General features: G+C 42.0%; 1 protein-coding gene across 1 annotated transcript in view; it reads left to right on the forward strand.

Moving 5' to 3' along the window:
- The window catches only part of LRRC27 (leucine rich repeat containing 27), a 67,350-nt gene that overhangs the window by 35,730 nt on the left and 13,196 nt on the right, over nucleotides 1–18,424 (forward strand). Inside the window, exons 5-8 of the mRNA XM_075842373.1 lie at nucleotides 3,841–3,993; nucleotides 9,528–9,759; nucleotides 10,954–11,055; nucleotides 14,096–14,189. Of these exons, the coding sequence (XP_075698488.1) occupies nucleotides 3,841–3,993; nucleotides 9,528–9,759; nucleotides 10,954–11,055; nucleotides 14,096–14,189 (581 nt within the window). The remainder of the gene's footprint in view (nucleotides 1–3,840; nucleotides 3,994–9,527; nucleotides 9,760–10,953; nucleotides 11,056–14,095; nucleotides 14,190–18,424) is intronic.

Raw genomic sequence — 18,424 nt, forward strand, 5'->3', positions numbered from 1 at the left:
AACGGAGAGTAACTATGATATTGGCAACCGCGAACTTCTAGCCATTAAATGGGCTTTTGAAGAGTGGCGGCACTTCCTGGAGGGGGCCAGACACCAGGTAACGGTCCTTACGGATCACAAGAATCTGGTTTTCCTAGAATCGGCCCGGAGGCTTAATCCTAGACAAGCTCGGTGGGCACTATTCTTTACCAGATTTAATTTCTTGGTTACCTATAGGGCTGGGTCCAAAAATATTAAGGCTGATGCCCTGTCACGTAGTTTCATGGCCAATCCTCCTTCCGAGAAGGATCCTGCTTGTATTTTACCCCCTGGTATAATCGTTTCTGCCACGGATTCTGATTTAGCTTCTGATATCGCGGCTGATCAGGGTGCAGCTCCCGGGAACGTCCCTGGGGACAAACTGTTTGTTCCCCTGCAATACCGGCTAAGGGTACTCAGGGAAAACCATGACTCCGGTCTATCTGGTCATCCTGGCATCTTGGGCACCAAACACCTCATGCAAATGAGTTATATGGAATGAAATATGTTTTAACGCCTTCCTGACGAAATTAGTGGATATGCTGGTCATAAGTAAAATTATACTAGTGGGTGAAAGCGATGGTTCGGGGTGAAGTGGCAATGGTTATTAGTGTTCATTTGTGTTTGTTACATTTGAACTAACTTTTTATTTTGTTACTTTTATGGTTGTGTTTTTAGAAAACTGACAACGGTTTACAACTATTATGCAAAGAAATGGCAACATAATTATCTTTTTATATAATAAATTTTTTGTCTAATCATGAGCACGGTTATTTACAGGGCTTGGTGTATCTATTGTTTGTTTTGGATGGTAGTGTCATGTATTGGATCTTCTGCATAAAGGAAAACCCACATACACCGCATAAAGTCACTACTTAAGTGACCCCCACCGCCATCTATGGCTGCTTCAGCTGTAATTAAGCGCATAATTGCAAATATATAAAACATTACAGAATGAAATTATACAATTCTGCCTTCTTAGAGCCACCACTAGGGGGAGCTTAGGAGCCTACTGCGTACTGATATATTATTGATTTCAATGGGAACCGTATAAATCTGTTTTCAATATTTTTGCATTATTCTATTCTATACCTTATATTTTATAAGATCTGGGTACTACTTTTATTACTTAAGGAGAAATGCAATGAAACAACTAAAACACCATGGACCAACAAGCGTAACACTGTTGTAGCATGGGAGAGGAAAAGTAGGTCACAATTATGTAACAAAGTATAGTTGGGGCACCCCCGAAAAAGTTTAAAAAAGGCCTTTACAGTCCCTTAAAGGCATTGTTTGAGATTTAAAAAAATGTATATTGTTTTATATTTGAATATATTAGAAACAGCACTACTGTTACGACCATCAGGTTGTGGACCAACTGGACTACTCCACCAGTTTGGCTTTGGGCATTATCTAAGTATCCTTCTCGGGCTTCACAGTTTTACCCCTATAAAAGTATCTGGTCTTTGCTGCGGGAAGGCTACCAGTTCCCTACCCCTTGAGGTGATCCCAGTGAAGTAGCTGCTGGCCCACAGACTAGGAACTGACACTGGCAGATGGTACCTTGATGGATGGAAACTTCAGGCTTGTCACCGCCAGTAGGAGTCAAACTGACCGTGAGCAGCTGGATGGAAGCTGATAGCCAATCGCTGGACACAGGTGGATAGTGGATGACTAGACCCAGGCAGGTAGCGAGTAGCTGGACACGGGCAGGTAGTGGGTAGCTGGACACTGGCTGATGATAGGTAGCTGGAGGCAGACAGCGGATAACTGGATACAAGCTGACAATAGCAGAAATATCGGACTAGATACAGGCTGGTAGCAGATAACTGGATACAGGCTGACAATAGACATCAATAGCGGACTGTATACAGGCTGATAACGGATAGCTGGGTACTGGCTGACAACAGACAGAAATAGCAAACTGGATACAGGCTGGTAGCGGATAACTGAATACAGGCTGACAAAAGATAGCAATAGTGGACTGAAATCAGATTTACACAGGAACCTTTGCAGTACACAACTTGGTTGTTCTAATGTATCTCAGGCACCATGTGAATAGTGGAGGTATCTTAAATAGTCCTGGGGGCACCAGGGGTTGGGTGAGTGACGTTGCGGGTGCGAGCAGAGGACAATAGCCGACGCCGGCAGCCTGGGAGAAATGCAGGCCGCCGGGGGTTGTACGAGACCCAGCGTCTGGGACCACCGGCAGAAGCGGGACTCGCCGGCAGCGTTACAACCAGTCTGGTCCATCAGCTGCCACCCTCTGTTCTTCGCTCTAACATGAGCAGCTGCTGCCAAAGCTAATAAAATCATGGGATGCTTTAAAAAAAAAAAAAAAAAAAAAAAAAAAGCATAGATGCCCATGACAAGAATATAATTTTTCCTCTAATATGTACAATTTTGGGCACCTGTGTATAAGAAGGACATGGCTGAACTAGAACGGGTGCAAAGAAGGGCGACAAAGGTAATTAAGGGAATGGGTGGATTACAGTAACAAGAAAGATTATCAAACTAGGGGCTATTCAGTTTGAAAAAAATGACGGCTTAGTGGTGATCTAATTACAATCTACAAATATGTGAATGGACGGTACAGAAATCTTTCTAATTATTTTTTTATATCTATGCCTGTAACTGTTAGGGATCTGCCAGGTACTACATCTAGGTATACTCCTGGGATTAATCAATCCACACCTGAGGCCAGACCTGTTCGACTGACACCATCTCCCACCAACCAGGGTGGCAGGCTCAGGAGTGGGAGAGCCTATCGCGGCCTGGTCAGTCGGAGTTAGCTCCGCCCCCTGTCCTTTATTACCTGCTGTGTTCTCCTCCTCAGTGCTTGTAATTCTTTTGTATTACTGGCCCCACTGCTGCTTGCTCCAGCCTGCTTCTGCCGTGCTTCTGCCTTGCTGCTGTTCTGCTTAACCCGCTTTGCTTTGCCTCCGGCTTGCTTCCTCCTCCGTGCTCACTTGGGTATACTCCACTTCATCCTGGTCCTGACAACTCATTCACCGCTCCGTTTCCACGCGGCGTTCCGTGGGCTACTGCCCCTTCCCTTGCGTGTTCCCTGTTTGTTCTCCCGTGCACTTAGACAGCGTAGGGACCGCCGCCCAGTTGTACCCCGTCGCCTAGGGCGGGTCGTTGCAAGTAGGCAGGGACAGGGCGGTGGGTAGATTAGGGCTCACTTTCCCTTCACCTCCTTCCTGCCATTACAGTAACAATGACAAGGAGGCTTCATCTACGTAGAGAGGAAAGAAGGTTTCACCATAAGCATAGACCGGGATTCTTTACTGTAAGAGCAGTGAGACTATGGAACTCTCTACCAAAGGATGTTAATTCATTCACTGAACAAGTTCAAGAAGGGCCCGGATGTCTTTCTTAAAAGATATGATATTATAATATACTTTATAATATTATAAGTTATAGGTACTATATTTTTGGAGATGGGACGTTGATCTAGGGATTTATTCTGATTGCCATAATTAGAGTCAGGAAATAATTTTTCCCCATAATATATGGGGCAATTGGCATCCACCGCATGGGGATTTTTGCCTTCCTCTGGATCAACACGGTCGGATTACAGGTTGAACATGATGGACCTGTGTCTTTTTTCAGCTTTATTTACTATGTAACTATAAAAGTTTTATAAGAGGAGGAAAGTGACTACTGCTTTTATCAGTTTTAAGACTCATGAACAGTTATCCCTTTTCAAATGAATTCACTGTGTGTCATCTACCAATACTGACAACATTTCTTGCAGCAAATGAATAGACTACAAGAGAGCACATTTTGATTAATTTACATTTCTGTTTCCCTTTCCAGGTAACTTATCTACACTAAAAGCCTTAAATCTGAGACATTGTCCAATTGTGTTTCCACCAGAAGATATAGTTCACAAAGGACTTGCATCCATATTATCTTTTCTACGTAACTTCAAACAGCAGGATCCCGTAAGTGCTGAATCTGGCGGGTCAGGTAAGATAAAGTTGCAGTTATTCATCTTTATTACATGTGTATTTTGTTTGTGTTTATTTGTGTGTAGAGTGGATTACCTACAATTACACTTTTGATTCGTATAATACTATTTAAATTGGTGTCTTGTGCTTCAATAAGATTCTGTTTAATTAGCATGATGCTTCCACTATATGTTAATGACAGGTATACTTGTATGTACAGTAAAAATCCTTCAGGCTATAGTCACACATGCCAGTTTTGCTGCAGATTTTGCCGTTTTGTTTTGTAAAAATAACCGGCTAAAATTGCAATTTAATATAGTTCACACGCAGTGTAAATACTGCAGATTTTCCGCTACGGATTTTGTTGCCGAAAATCTGCAGCATTATACACTTGCAGCAAATTGGATGAGATTTGAACAAATCTCATGCAAATGCTGCGTAAATGCTGAGACTGAAAAATCGCTCTGAAATTGACCTGCGGTGCGGTTTTCTAATCCGCAGCATGTCAATTGTATTTGCCTACAACAAATAGCAGATCAGAATCGCAAGTCAGAAAAAAAATTCAAATCATATACTTACCCAGAAGTCTGTGCTTCTTCGTCCAGGCCGGCCTCCTGGGATGATGTTTCATCCCATGTGACTGCTGCAGTCAATCACAGGCTGCAGCGGTCACGTGGGAGGAAACGTCATTCCAAGAGGCCGGCCTTCAGGACGGCAGAGAGACATATCGCCATGGCTACATAAGTATGAAACTTTTCTTTTTCCGTAGCGGACATTCCGGACGAAAAACTGCACCACAATTTGGTGCGTTTTTTCGTTCGAAATCCCCTTCGGGGCCCAGGGCAGATACGCTGTGTGCTTTTATGCAGCGTATTCGCCCTATGTGAACATAGCCTTAAGCCCTATGCACATGTACACAGGCCCTATACGGCGCTTCCTACGGTCTGGATTATGGATGTAGTGACATATGGTGACTCCGTGAGGTACCCTATTCTCCTTTAAAAGCAATACTTCTATGGGAAAATACCTCCATGCAGCATGCATTGGAACATGCCACAAGTACATATGAAGCACACAGATCTATAGGTTGGGCCCTATAAGTGCCTTACTATGCATCCATTATACGGTCGTGTTCTTGAGCCCAAAACCAATCAAGAAAACCTTAAATGGTACTAAACGTGCTAAATACCGCTAGAAATCCCTTCAGTGCCAGGATGAACCTCACTAACTTTAAAGGCTAATTTGGTCAGGCGTGTCCCCTGAATGGATCTCTCCATACTAAAAGGGGTATTCTCATCACACAAAGTGATGGCATATCGCTAGGATATGCCATCACTTTGCAATTGGTGGCGGTCCGACTGCTGGCACCCCCACCGACCCTGAGATTTTGCTGGTCCCACTGCTGGCACCCCCACCGATCCCCTGCATCGGTTCTCCCGACGACTCGCTATGAATGGGGGCATGCTACAGTTCCGGCTGGCTGTGCAGGGAACTGCCGCTGACCAGGGACAAACCGAGAAAGGGACGCAGTGCTGCAGCCTCTGCGTTTTAAGGATCCTAGCAATATGGCATCACTTGTGTGTAACCCTTTAAGGTCATGTTAAAGACTTGTTAATCAGTGTGGTTATTTGGGATTTGCGACAAGTTTACTAATCAATTTGAAGTAAAACTATTCATAATTAGTATAATGGTCATAGTAGGACATACCTGAATGCAAGTTTCCAAGGTTTCCTTACCACCGCAAGAAATAACAAATACTGCTGGATGTCACTGGTCTGAAGTTGCAAAATAATGCCCCCTCTCTGACATTACTCAGTACTCTGCAGCTATTGGCTGAAGCTACACTTCACAGACTTCCTGCTCTGCCCACCCCCTGTTGGCACTCTGTACATTGTACTGGTAACACAGAGAACTCTCTACTCACTATCAGATAATTTCCTGGCTTTGTGGTCTAACTGCTTCAGGAAGCAACTAGAATGGAAAATAGAATATTACTTGTTGTGGATATATATATATATATATATATATATATATATATATATATATATATATATATATATATATATATACATATACAGTGAAGGAAATAAGTATTTGATCCCTTACTGATTTTGTAAGTTTGCCCACTGTCAAAGACATGAACAGTCTAGAATTTTTAGGCTAGGTTAATTTTACCAGTAAGAGATAGATTATATTAAAAAAAAACAGAAAATCACATTGTCAAAATTATATATATTTATTTGTATTGTGCACAGAGAAATAAGTATTTGATCCCTTTGGCAAACAAGACTTAATACTTGGTGGCAAAACCCTTGTTGGCAAGCACAGCAGGCAGACGTTTTTTGTGGTTGATGATGAGGTTTGCACACATGTTAGATGGAATTTTGGCCCACTCCTCTATGCAGATCATCTGTAAATCATTAAGATTTCGAGGCTGTCGCTTGGCAACTCGGATCTTCAGCTCCCTCCATAAGTTTTCGATGGGATTAAGGTCTGGAGACTGGCTAGGCCACTCCATGACCTTAATGTGCTTCTTTTTGAGCGACTCCTTTGTTGCCTTGGCTGTATGTTTCGGGTCATTGTAGTGCTGGAAGACCCAGCCACGAGCCATTTTTAATGTCCTGGTGGAGGGAAGGAGGTTGTCACTCAGGATTTGACGGTACATGGCTCCATCTATTCTCCCATTGATGCGGTGAAGTAGTCCTGTGCCCTTAGCAGAGAAACACCCCCAAAACATAATGTTTCCACCTCCATGCTTGACAGTGGGGACGGTGTTCTTTGGGTCATAGGCAGCATTTCTCTTCCTCCAAACACGGCGAGTTGAGTTAATGCCAAAGAGCTCAATTTTAGTCTCATCTGACGACAGCACCTTCTCCCAATCACTCTCAGAATCATCCAGATGTTCATTTGCAAACTTCAGACGGGCCTGTACATGTGCCTTCTTGAGCAGGGGGACCTTGCGGGCACTGCAGGATTTTAATAGTTTACGGCGTAATGTGTTACCAATGGTTTTCTTGGTGACTGTGGTCCCAGCTGCCTTGAGATCATTAACAAGTTCCCCCCGTGTAGTTTTCGGCTGAGCTCTCACCTTCCTCAGGATCAAGGATACCCCACGAGGTGAGATTTTGCATGGAGCCCCAGATCGATGTCGATTGACAGTCATTTTGTATGTCTTCCATTTTCTTACTATTGCACCAACAGTTGCACAATATTGAGTATAAAGATTTATTTAAAACCTATATCACCCATGTGAAAAAGTAATTGCCCGCCGTTCCAATTGTTTTTGGATAAATTCACATTTTTGTTCAGGATGGATTGGACGGAAACCTCAATACATAAGACGGCGCTCATAGAATCTTTTCTTGACACTTGGGGTAGTTTTATCTCTGTTCTTCCACGAGTTAGGGAGGCTATCAAGACCAATTTTTTCCAGAGCACTGTGTGGTACCAGGAAAGGGTATTGATGGGATCACCACCGATGTCATAATAACAATATATGTGAAACCCGGACCTACGTGTTTGGAACCTGTTAGGCGGGACCGCGGGTTTCCCATTAATACACTCTGGGGCATTTATGCCTGTACCTACAAGGGAATAGGGTATACAATATTTGCTGGGTGGCGGTGTTTTGGGGAATGTGGGGAGCATGGCTGGCTCTAAGTTCCACCTAGGAACTTTTGTTTGCACTTGAGCAAAGTGCTGATTTATTTTTTGATTTGCTGTTATTTTATTATTTTCTTTATTATGATTTACTGTACTGATAGGGGCATTGTTCCTTACCTAGCTACTGACATGGCGGACGCCCATATACTTCTGATTTTTATGCACAGGATTAGCTGCATCTTCTGCTATAGTATCAATCGTTGTTATTATCACAATGCCCTTGTCGCTTTGATGTTTCTGTTTCATTGTAAAATAATTGTTTATGGTGAAAATCACAATAAAAACATTTGTTTAAAAAAATAAATGTAATTGCCCCCCTAAACCTAATAACTGGTTGTTCCACTCTTGGCAGTAACAACTGCAATCAAATGTTTGCGATAACTTGTGATGAGTCTTTTACATCGGTGTGGAGGAATTTTGGCCCATTCTTCTTTTCAGAATTGTTTTAATTCGACTACATTGGAGGGTTTTTCCAATATGAACTGCCTGTTTAAGGTCTTGCCGCAGCATCTCAATGGGCTTCAAGTCAGGGCTTTAACTCGGCCACTACAAAACCTTAATTTTATTTCTTTTGAGCCATTCAGAGATGGACTTGCTTGTGTGCTTCAGATCATTGTCCTGCTGCAAAACCCAACTGTGCTTGTGCTTTAGGTCACAAACTGACAGGCGGATATTCTCCTTCAGGATTTTCTGATAGAGCAGAATTCATGGTTATATTGATGATGACAAGTCGACCAGATCCTGCAGAAGCAAATCAGCCCCAGGCCATCACACTACCACCACCACGTTTGACTGTTGGTATGATAGTCTTACGGTGGAAAACGGTGTTTGCTTTATGCTAGATGTAACGAGACCCATGTCTTCCAAAAAGTTCCACATTTGACTCATCAGTCCACAGAATATTATCCCAAAAGTCTTGGGCATAATCCAGAGAACAGCCTTTGTGTTCTTTTAGGTCAGCAGTGGTTTGTGCCTTTTAACTTTCCCATGGATGCTATTTTTGCCCAGTGTCTTTCTTATTGTGGAATCCTTTAACTGAGACAAGTGAGGCCTGCATGTCTTTAGATGTTGGTCTGGGTTCCTTTGTGACCTCCTGGATGAGTCTTGGTGACATTTTAGGTAGAGTGTTTACTCCTAGGAAGGTTGACCACTAGTCTAAGTTTTCTCCATTTGTAGATAACGGCTCTCACTGTGGTTCGCTGGATCCCCAGAGCCTTAGCAATGGTATGTAACCCTTTCTAGACACCGGTAGATTTCAATGACTATGTTTGGCATCTGTATTTGAATCTCTTTAGATCGTGGCATCATGTGCTGATTTTTGAGATCTTCTAGTCTGCTTTACTTTGCCGGACTGGTTCTATATAAGTGATGTTTAGATTCAAGAGGTCTGGCAGTAATCCTGCCTGGGTGTGGCTGGTGATATTGAACCCAATTGTAAACTGAATTTGGTTTACTGGTTGATTTAGTAGCTATGGGGGGGGGGGGGGGGGGATTACTTTTTCACATAGGGCCAGGTAGAGATGAGCAGCATTTTTCCATCAATAAATTAAATCATCATTTAAAAACAGCATTTTGTGTTTACTTGGGATATCTTTCTCTAATATTAAAACTAGTTTGATGATCTGAAACATTCATGTGTGGCAGATGTGCAAAAATAGAAGAACTTGGGGACAAATACTTTTTCACAACACTGTATAGGGTTGTACATCTGTAGATATTCAGCACCTCATCAAATCCTATAAATTGTGATGAGTGGCCAATTAACCATGAGTCTATGGCACCATTGTAGAAGTACCGCTATTACATACGTGACACTGATTGACTTGTACATGCGTGATTCTCTGTATTATCATTGAATAAAGACAAGACTTTAATGTTTCCTTCTAAAAGAATTGCCTCCTATTGAGAAACTGAATCTGAATGAATTGAAGTCCAGCATGGATCTGTCCGGTGACTGGTCAAGCAATGAAGAAATGAAGCACTTTGAGATGCTGAAACAGAAAATGGAAGAGAAACAAATGGAGGAAATGGTTCAGAATGAGTTCCCTAGCGGTCATAGAAAATCTCAGAAACCGAGGGACCCAGTAAAAGGAACTGGGTGGAAATTTCCGACTGAATCAAGGTAAAATAGACATACTATCCCTTATTTAATTAAGTAATATGGGGCAGGTGTATCAGTTCTGTAAAATTGAAGCAAAACTGTCCTACAAACTGTTACAGGTTACTTACCACATATTTATCGGACAGCAGTGTCTGTCACCAGCATTTCACCTATGAAACCAGCAGTACCTGGTGGAAGTGGGTGAAAAATCACTTTTATGTAGCCTATAATTATCTTCTAAGTAGGATTTGTACCTTTAGTGTTCAGTATTTTAGTACTTATACTAATGAGCATAAGAGTCATATCTTCGTTCGAAAAGAGTCATATCTTCATTCCTCAAGCCTTTCTGAGTTAACCCCGCCTCCCTACTTTTGATTGACAACTCCTCGCCTCCCCCCAGCAAACACGAAATCCTGCGCTTGCGCATCGATGTTCTGGTGCGTGCACACAACGGGACATCATAGCGGCGCACGTGCCGTAACTAGATTTGAGGCCCGGACGAAGCAGGGAAGGGTGTCTGACCATACATGACAGGCGCATGTGCACTATTTCAGACGAAATTTCGGGATGCAGGACGGGTCAGTTTTCAGCGGCAGCGGGCATAAGAAGAGGAACGATCGAACGAACGAACGAGACTGCCTGATTATTACCATAAAAAGCACTAAATGTTTGCAAACTGTTATTACGGTCGGAGGAGGAGTTTAGGAGCGGGGATAACAGAAATGAGCTCTTGACAGCAGCGGCCAGCGAGGGGGGAGTAGAGTTTAATAGGTGAAATGCTCGTGACAGGTTTCCTTTAAAGGGGTATTTTCATCTCGGACATTTATGGCATATCCATAATTTCTAAAACAATGTGCAATATTTACTAAATTCCTTGGACCGTTGCAAGGAATAGAGATACAGATACCACTTTCCTGTTCATTATTGCTGTGAATGGTGACATTATTGGGCTTTTTATAGAAAAATATGAGACGGAAGACTGCAATTACAGCTTCAGTTAGTGAGTTATTATATTTTGGTTTTTTTTCACGTAGATACAGAGTATTTTAATAGTTCATTTTTTTTCTATATAGCCCGGAGTGCAGATCGTACATTTCAGTAGCCGTTTTGCATTTATGGGAATGTAGTCATTAATTCTTCAAGCAGTAACATCTATAAGACAGCACCACTGCTGAATTTCACTATGCAAATCACTAACTTGAATTCTTTTTTTAGACATTTCCTTAGACATGCAATGCTTGTAGAAAGGAGAGAGTCAGAATCTGACAGACGGGCAGAAGAGAAGGAAATGTTAGCCAAGGTTATTCAGAAGCAAAGGTGAGTGAGTTATGAGTCATGGATGTGTCTTATCGTTTTCTGAAAGCAGGGAACTCATCAGATACATATCGTCTTCTAGATGTTTTATGTTAAAGGGATTGTCTTATTTTCAAGTATCTTATTAGAATGTTATGAGTTAATGTAGATGAGTCACTCATTCAGGACTTCCATCAATTACAATAGTGGAAAAAGATTGTCTCTCTTTTTGGAGGACCTAAAGCCTCCATGCATTACACAGACAGAAAATTGATTACAACTGTGTAATGCTTTATTCCTCCTGTGGTGGCGCTGTTGGAGAATTTCACACTTACTACCAGGCATTGGGATGTACACAGAAATCATAGGGCCCCATAGCAAGTATGGGACCCACCCCCTACTGAGAGCTCTGATACACAGGATATGACATAAATATCAGATAGATGTGGGTCCCACCTCTGGGACCTGCACCTATCTATAGAACGGGGTCCCCCTAAACCCGTTCTGGCTCTTTGTGCTCACGCTGTCTCCCAGGCACTTCCTGATTACATGGTCGGGAGTTATGGAAAGAGCGTAACTCGCTGAGCTAAGCTGTTTCAGTAACTCCCATAGAACTGAATAGTATTTACGGAAACATCGTTGCTCGCATGCTACGCTGCTTCCGTAACTGCCATTCACTACTATGGGAGTTACGGAAACAGTGTAGCTCAGCGAGTTATGCTGTTTCCGTAATTCATGGTCAGAAATCACACGCTTCAGCCACAACACAGAGCAGTAGAATGGGGTTTAGGGGACCCCGTTCTAGAGATAGGTGCGGTTCCCACAGGTGGTACCCGCATCTAGCTGATATTTATGACGTATCTTGTGGAAATGTCATAAATGTCCCTCATGGGAAAACCCCTTTAAGTTAATGATCACTGTCATTTTATAACAGATCATTATAGTGGGAGTTGATGCACCATGCATGTGCTGTGCCAGTGTCTCTCCCCTGTGCAGCGGGTAAAAGATTTATCAACCGCAACAGCATGCACTCCCTGTTGACGTAAACAATAATATTTTTATTCACTGACAGGAAGCTGAAATCTTGTAAATGCTAAAGATTTTGAGAAATTTAAACACAAAGCATAGTGTTGCATAACTCTTCTTTATTCAATTATTTGGGTATATTTACATAAAACCTATCCAATCTAACAATGTATTAAGAAACTTAGCAGAAATATTTGCTTTTTCCCGGAGCGAAGGCACCCACCCAACCCCCAAAGCTAGACTCACACTGATTTCAATGGGAGGCAGAGGCTTTTTTATCTCCTAGCGGTTTTTGACCGCTCGCGGGAAAAAAAGGCGCGTGACCTATCTTTGAACGGTTTTCGCCTCTGAACCTCCATTGAAATCAATGGGACGCAGAAGAAAAGGCGCCGCACGTTTGAACCTTTTTTTTTACGCGGTTTTTGCATTTGATTCATTTAAAAAAAAAAACGCATCAAATGCATCCAAAATAGCTTAAAAAAAATGCTGCCATTTCTCAATCTTCCTCAAAAATCCTTCAGGAATTTTGAGGCAGATTTTGACCTGCCTGCACTCGCTTTGCCGCGATTTATTCGGCCGCGGGCAAAAAAAATGCAGTGAAAACCGCTTTCTTTGCCTTCCATTGATGTCAATGGGAGGTTAGAAATGGAAACGCCTGAAGAAAGGGCATGACGCTTTTTCCCGCAAGCGTTTTTTTCCGCTCTCGGGAAAAAAAGCCCCCTTCTCACATTGAAATCAATGGGAGGCGTTTTAGGCCATTTATTGGCGCGTTTTCCGCATCTATAACCGCGCCAAAAGACAGTGTGTGGTCAGTTCACAAGTTGCGTAAATACTGCGTTTTTTCAGGAAACTTAATTTATTGCAAAAAAAATCCGCAGCATAATACAGTAGCAGCAAAATGGATGAGATAAAACAAATCTCATCCGCATGCTTCGTAAATACTGAGCGGAAAAACTGCTCATAAATTGACATGCGGTTCAGAATTGTATTTGCGTAAACGCTGCTTATTTGTTGTGGGTTTTCCCCATTGAATTTCCGCAACAAATAGCAGTTCGCAGCGATTCCGCTGCAAGAAACGCAACTCTTATCCTTACCCGGAAGTCTGTGGCCGGCCTCTTGAAATGCCGTTTCATCCCATGTGACCGCTGCAGCCAATCACAGGCTGTAGCGGCGGTCACATGGGATGAAACGTCATCCCAGGAGGCCGGCTTGGATGACGTCAGAGGGCCGGCCTCCTGGGGGGACGTTTCATCGCAAGTGACCACCGCTGCAGCCAATCACAGGCTGCAGCGGTCTCCTGGGATGAAACGTCATGCTACAGGTTTCCGCAGCGGACATTTACAGTTTGGTGCGCTTTTTCGCTCGGAATTCCCTGCGGACACCGGGGCAGATACGCAGTGTAACTTTACGCAGCGTATCCACCCCGTGTGAACTCAGCCTTATACTTACCTGGTCCCCGCCATTCCGGAGATCCATTAGAGTCTTCATACAACCGCTCCTTCACCATTGCTGCATGTTGAGGTTCTGAGCATGAGGTGCCCGGGAATCTGTACAGGAAATAACGCTCTGTGCGTGTTATATTACATTGCCGGATCCAAGTAGGTAATGAATTCTAAAATATTCTAGAGCATCAGATTGTCAAAGAAAAGTATATAAAACTTATGTGTAACAGTAAACAGGAAAAAACAGTTCAGTTGAAAAATCCCATACGTTTGCATAGGACGTACAGAGGCGCCGCACATCGGTATATGGCGTGCCTACCGCTCTATAAGACATAATACAATACACAGAAGTGTTAATGTGCTTGGATAAGGCAACTTCATCGCAACAACAAACTGCTCTTTCTTTCTACTGCTTCACTTGCTTTGAAAATTCTCAAGGCTCTGATGCCTGGGATTAAATATTTCTATACTGGTTTCCCAGTGCGTTGTATTTCGTCTTGTAGTTTTCTATTTATTTAGAACTATAATATCGCTCTTTAAATCAATGATCCAGGACACCATTTAATAACTTCCAATAACTGCTATTTTTCTTCCAGGAATCAAGAAATTCTTAAAGATTGGCAAAAACAGACCAAGATAATGCAAGATCAGAAAGCAAAAAGCAAGGCGAGAACAGAAAACCATCATGAGGTATGCTCAGTTATATTTATGCCCAATTCAAAATTCTGTACAAGATACAAGAAGAAACTTGGCCACCAGAGGGCACTGTGGTATCATATGCGTGATTGCTAGAGGTCGGAGATCACTACTGTACCTTGACATCTCAAAGATCCTTGTTTTCCTATATAGATACACAATAGATTTGTTTTATAAACTAGACTATAAGTTGGCTGTAATAAAGCAGCATGCCATGTAACACAATGAGAGACCATATTTCATTGGAATGATGGTGGTTATATTATTTTTAGCAAAATGCCGTAAACTAGCTGTCTAATGTTTACAGGGAAGGCAGCACAGAAGCAGTTTTGTAATGCTCCACATAGACTTACCCATAGGCTTTCCGCTACAAGTGGAATGCAAAGGACTCTAACATTTGTAATTTATCACTGCAGAGAACTTAGTTATACTCAGGTTTATGGACTTTGTCAACAAAATGAGGGGAAAAAAACAACTTATTCATTAACCCCTTAATAAAAGACATTTTGCACTTGTCTAATACTTTGTCTAATAGGCTGTCATGTTAACTAGGAGAGATTAGTCCATATTGAACAGCAAGCTGAATAAGAATATCGAGTGTCAGGCAGCTGCTGCATCAGCAAATATATATTTGTAGGTGCTTTAAAATAAGCACTCTACAATATTCTCTGCTTAAATGTCTGTTTGGACCACACCCTGAATAATTGTTACAAATCCTTGTATGACATGTGTGAACTAGAAAGCCTTCAGAAAGACCCTTCCTCCAACGTCACATGCCATTGTGACTAATTGCTTCACACTGGATAGGAAGTGAAGTGTTCATTTGTATAGTAACTGCCTACAGTTATTACATTATTGTGCAAATCATATCCTCACACTCCTGCATTGCCCCTTCACACTGTTGTACTCTCATGTGAACGTGGTCGAGGCTTTTAGGCACCAGAGCCCAGGTGGACAGCAACCTCTACGCCCTTATGACAACTGACTTGGTCCTGTTTTGCATACAGTACCATGTACTATTTAGGCAAGTGATTACAAATAAATTGATAATGGATTCATAAGAACACGTTGCGTTATCTAATAAGGTCACATGTTTTTTGATGTTTTACTTGTAATTACTGTGCGCACAAAACCCACATAAAGAAAGCCGCAATTTGCTGTAAAAACACACCACTCCCGTATACCCTTGTGTTGACCAAAGGAAAAAACAAAAAATGCTGTGCTGCTATAAAGCCTCCTGCACATGGCTCTTCCATGTCTATGAGCTGAGATCACCATAGAACCCGGTCTTGGAGTCGTCATACGAACAGTAAATCCGGCTGCATTATGGCTGCCTGAATAAGGCTTTAGGGTGTATTCGTACCTGCAGATTTGTTTGCGTTCTTTTGCCATCATTTTCGTAAAATTGTCAAAAAACGCTGGATGGTAAAAACTGCTGGTGGTGATACACTCTTTATCTTTAAAATTTTATTTATTACACCCCATTATCTCTATTTATCCCTATTTTATAACACTATAATCATGATAAGGCTTTTATATTTCCGGGGCTGAAGTATCGTTTTCTTTGAATCTGCTTTGCTTTTCTTTTTTTTTTTTTCTTTTTTAAACCTTCACACTAGTTCTATAAATATGATAGATTGGGTTTCTTTACACATTTTACACCGTTCACTTTAATCAGAATAAACCTCAGTATGTTGTAATGTTAATAATTCAGTGTTTATACTGAAATAAATATAAAGCAAGTGGCTTGAAGACCTTGAAGGGAGTGGTAATGCTGTAAATCTACATTTATGATCACGCTCAATGTCTGGGTACGTTGCTAAAGGCCCTGAAGAGGATATATACCATTTATCATCGGGACATTATACAAGGACAAGACCTTATTTCAAAACCATGAGTCAAGTCCCGTTATGTAGTCCTAACGCGATGGAAAGCACCTCTTCTAAGTAGTGCTAATGACATGTTATACTCACGTTGTAGCACATGCTACCCTTTTTTTTTTTTAACAGCAGTTTTTTTATGCGGTTTTTACATGCAATAAAGTGGTTGCAGTTTTTTATAGAAGTAGTTCTAGAAACATAAAAAAATAGATTTCTGTAAAACAGTGGTGAAAAAAACCCTCAGGCTCCATGCACACGACTGTGCCCGTAATTACAACCCGTACTTACGGGCACTGGACAGCCGGCCGTATTTACGGGCCGTGCTCCCATTATAAAGTATGGGAGCACGTTCCGTAAAATAAAAAAAAACAGGATATGTCCTTTTTTTTCCGGCAAGTTTCTACGGCACAGACACCTTCCCGTAAATATACGGGAAGGTGTCCGTTGGCCATAGAAACGAATGGGCTCATAATTACGGGCGATTTTACGGTTGTGTGCATGGGGCCTTAGAGATAATGCAAACGGCCAAACCCTGTGCACAGAGCCATACATCCTTTGTGCACTGCATACAGGCTCCTTCTGACTCCTTGTATATGTATGCAATTCTTCTAGGGGAGAATATTTACATACATTCGGAGTCCAGGGGAGCATACCACAATTTATTTTTTTCTGTAGGATTTGTGCAGAATACAGGTACAGTAGAAAATATAGGTACAGTACAAAAACTGAGCTGTAATACAGCTATGTGCATGATTTCTAAATATGATTTTTGTGTGTTTTTTTTCTGCAATGTAGAGGTGGAAGGTTACAAAACTTGCCTAGGCCTCATGCACACGCAGTATTCTGGTCAGTATTTTGCTTCAGTATTTGGAAGCCAAAACCAGGACTGGGTCCAAAACACTGAAGAGGTGCAAATCTTTCCATTAGGTTTTCTTCTCTGTTTATGTTCTACGCCTGGTTTTGGCTTCCAAATACTGAAACAAAATACTGACCAGAATACTGACGTGTGCATGTTCACACAATATATTCGGTGTGTACATTCATCCTATGCAGAGGTACATGCTATTAGCTCATGCTGAAGGTCTATAAAACCCTGTGGGGCGACAATAGCCAAAGAGTTGTTTGTTTTTTTTTTTGTTTTTTTTTTGTGATTTTGTCGAATGCCAAAGAGTGACCTTCCAGAGAGTGAAATGTGATTTATCACTCTGGAGCAGTAGATACATGTTCTGGAGTCCAATGACGATGCGCTTTACACCACTCCAGCCAACGCTTGGTATTGTGTATGGTGATCTAAGGCTTGCGTGCAGCTGCTCGACCATAAAAACTCATTTCATGAAGCTCCCAACGTAATTGTGCTGCCACTTTCAGAGGCAGTTTGGATCTCTGTAGTGAGTGATACAACATAGGATAGGTGATTTTTACACTTCACGCGTTTCAGCATACAGGCCCCACTTTGTGAGTTTGTGTAGTCTACCGCTTTTTGACTGAGCTATTGTCACTCCTAGACGCTTTCACTTCCACTTCACAATAATAGTGCTTAAAGTTGACTGGGGCAGATCTAGCAGATCAGAAATTTCACAAACTGGTTTGTGGCAAAGGAGGAATGCTAGGATAGTACCAAGTTTAATGTCACATAAGTTCACATCAGCGTCGGGGCTCAGTTTGGAGCCTCCGTAGCACAATGCACTTGATCGTAAGTCTATGGTGTCCGTTGGGCTCCTCTGGTATCCATCATGCGATGGGTACGTCACTGCATCACGGTTTCCGTTATAAAGGATATTGCACCTAATTCACATATGTCCACACATAGGAGTCTGAATTAGGTACCCAGTTTAATGACTCTGATTGACAAACTATTTGGGGGAGCCTCTCTGACAGCTCTCGCAATACCGACTACCTTGAGACCTCTTATATGTTCCTCATGAGATGGTACCTGGTGCCCACCTGCAGAGCCCATGCTATTCCTGCCTATCCTCCCTTTTGCACACATGGTGAAGCTGCACTAGAGTTCAGTACCTTTGGAATAGGGTCGATCAAATTATTAGAACTATCACTGGTGTTGTTTTTAGAAGAAACCCATGGGCAGCTCTTCTCGGAAAGTCTGTAACTGGTCTACAATTTCTTTCTAGCTACCAGATGATAGCGAACATCTTAAAACAACCCCTATTTAATACTTTATATCAAAAATAGGGTTTCTTGGTATATGATCAATGAAAAATTATCTTCCATTCTATCCGATACCCAAGACAATTGAAAGGGGTTTTCCCATCAGAGACATTTATAACATATCCACAGGATATGTCATAAATGTCAGATAGATGCGGGTCGCACCTCTAAATCCGTTCTACT

The sequence above is a fragment of the Rhinoderma darwinii genome, chromosome 11, assembly GCF_050947455.1.
Source record: "Rhinoderma darwinii isolate aRhiDar2 chromosome 11, aRhiDar2.hap1, whole genome shotgun sequence".
In the NCBI taxonomy this organism is placed as follows: Eukaryota; Metazoa; Chordata; class Amphibia; order Anura; family Rhinodermatidae; genus Rhinoderma; species Rhinoderma darwinii.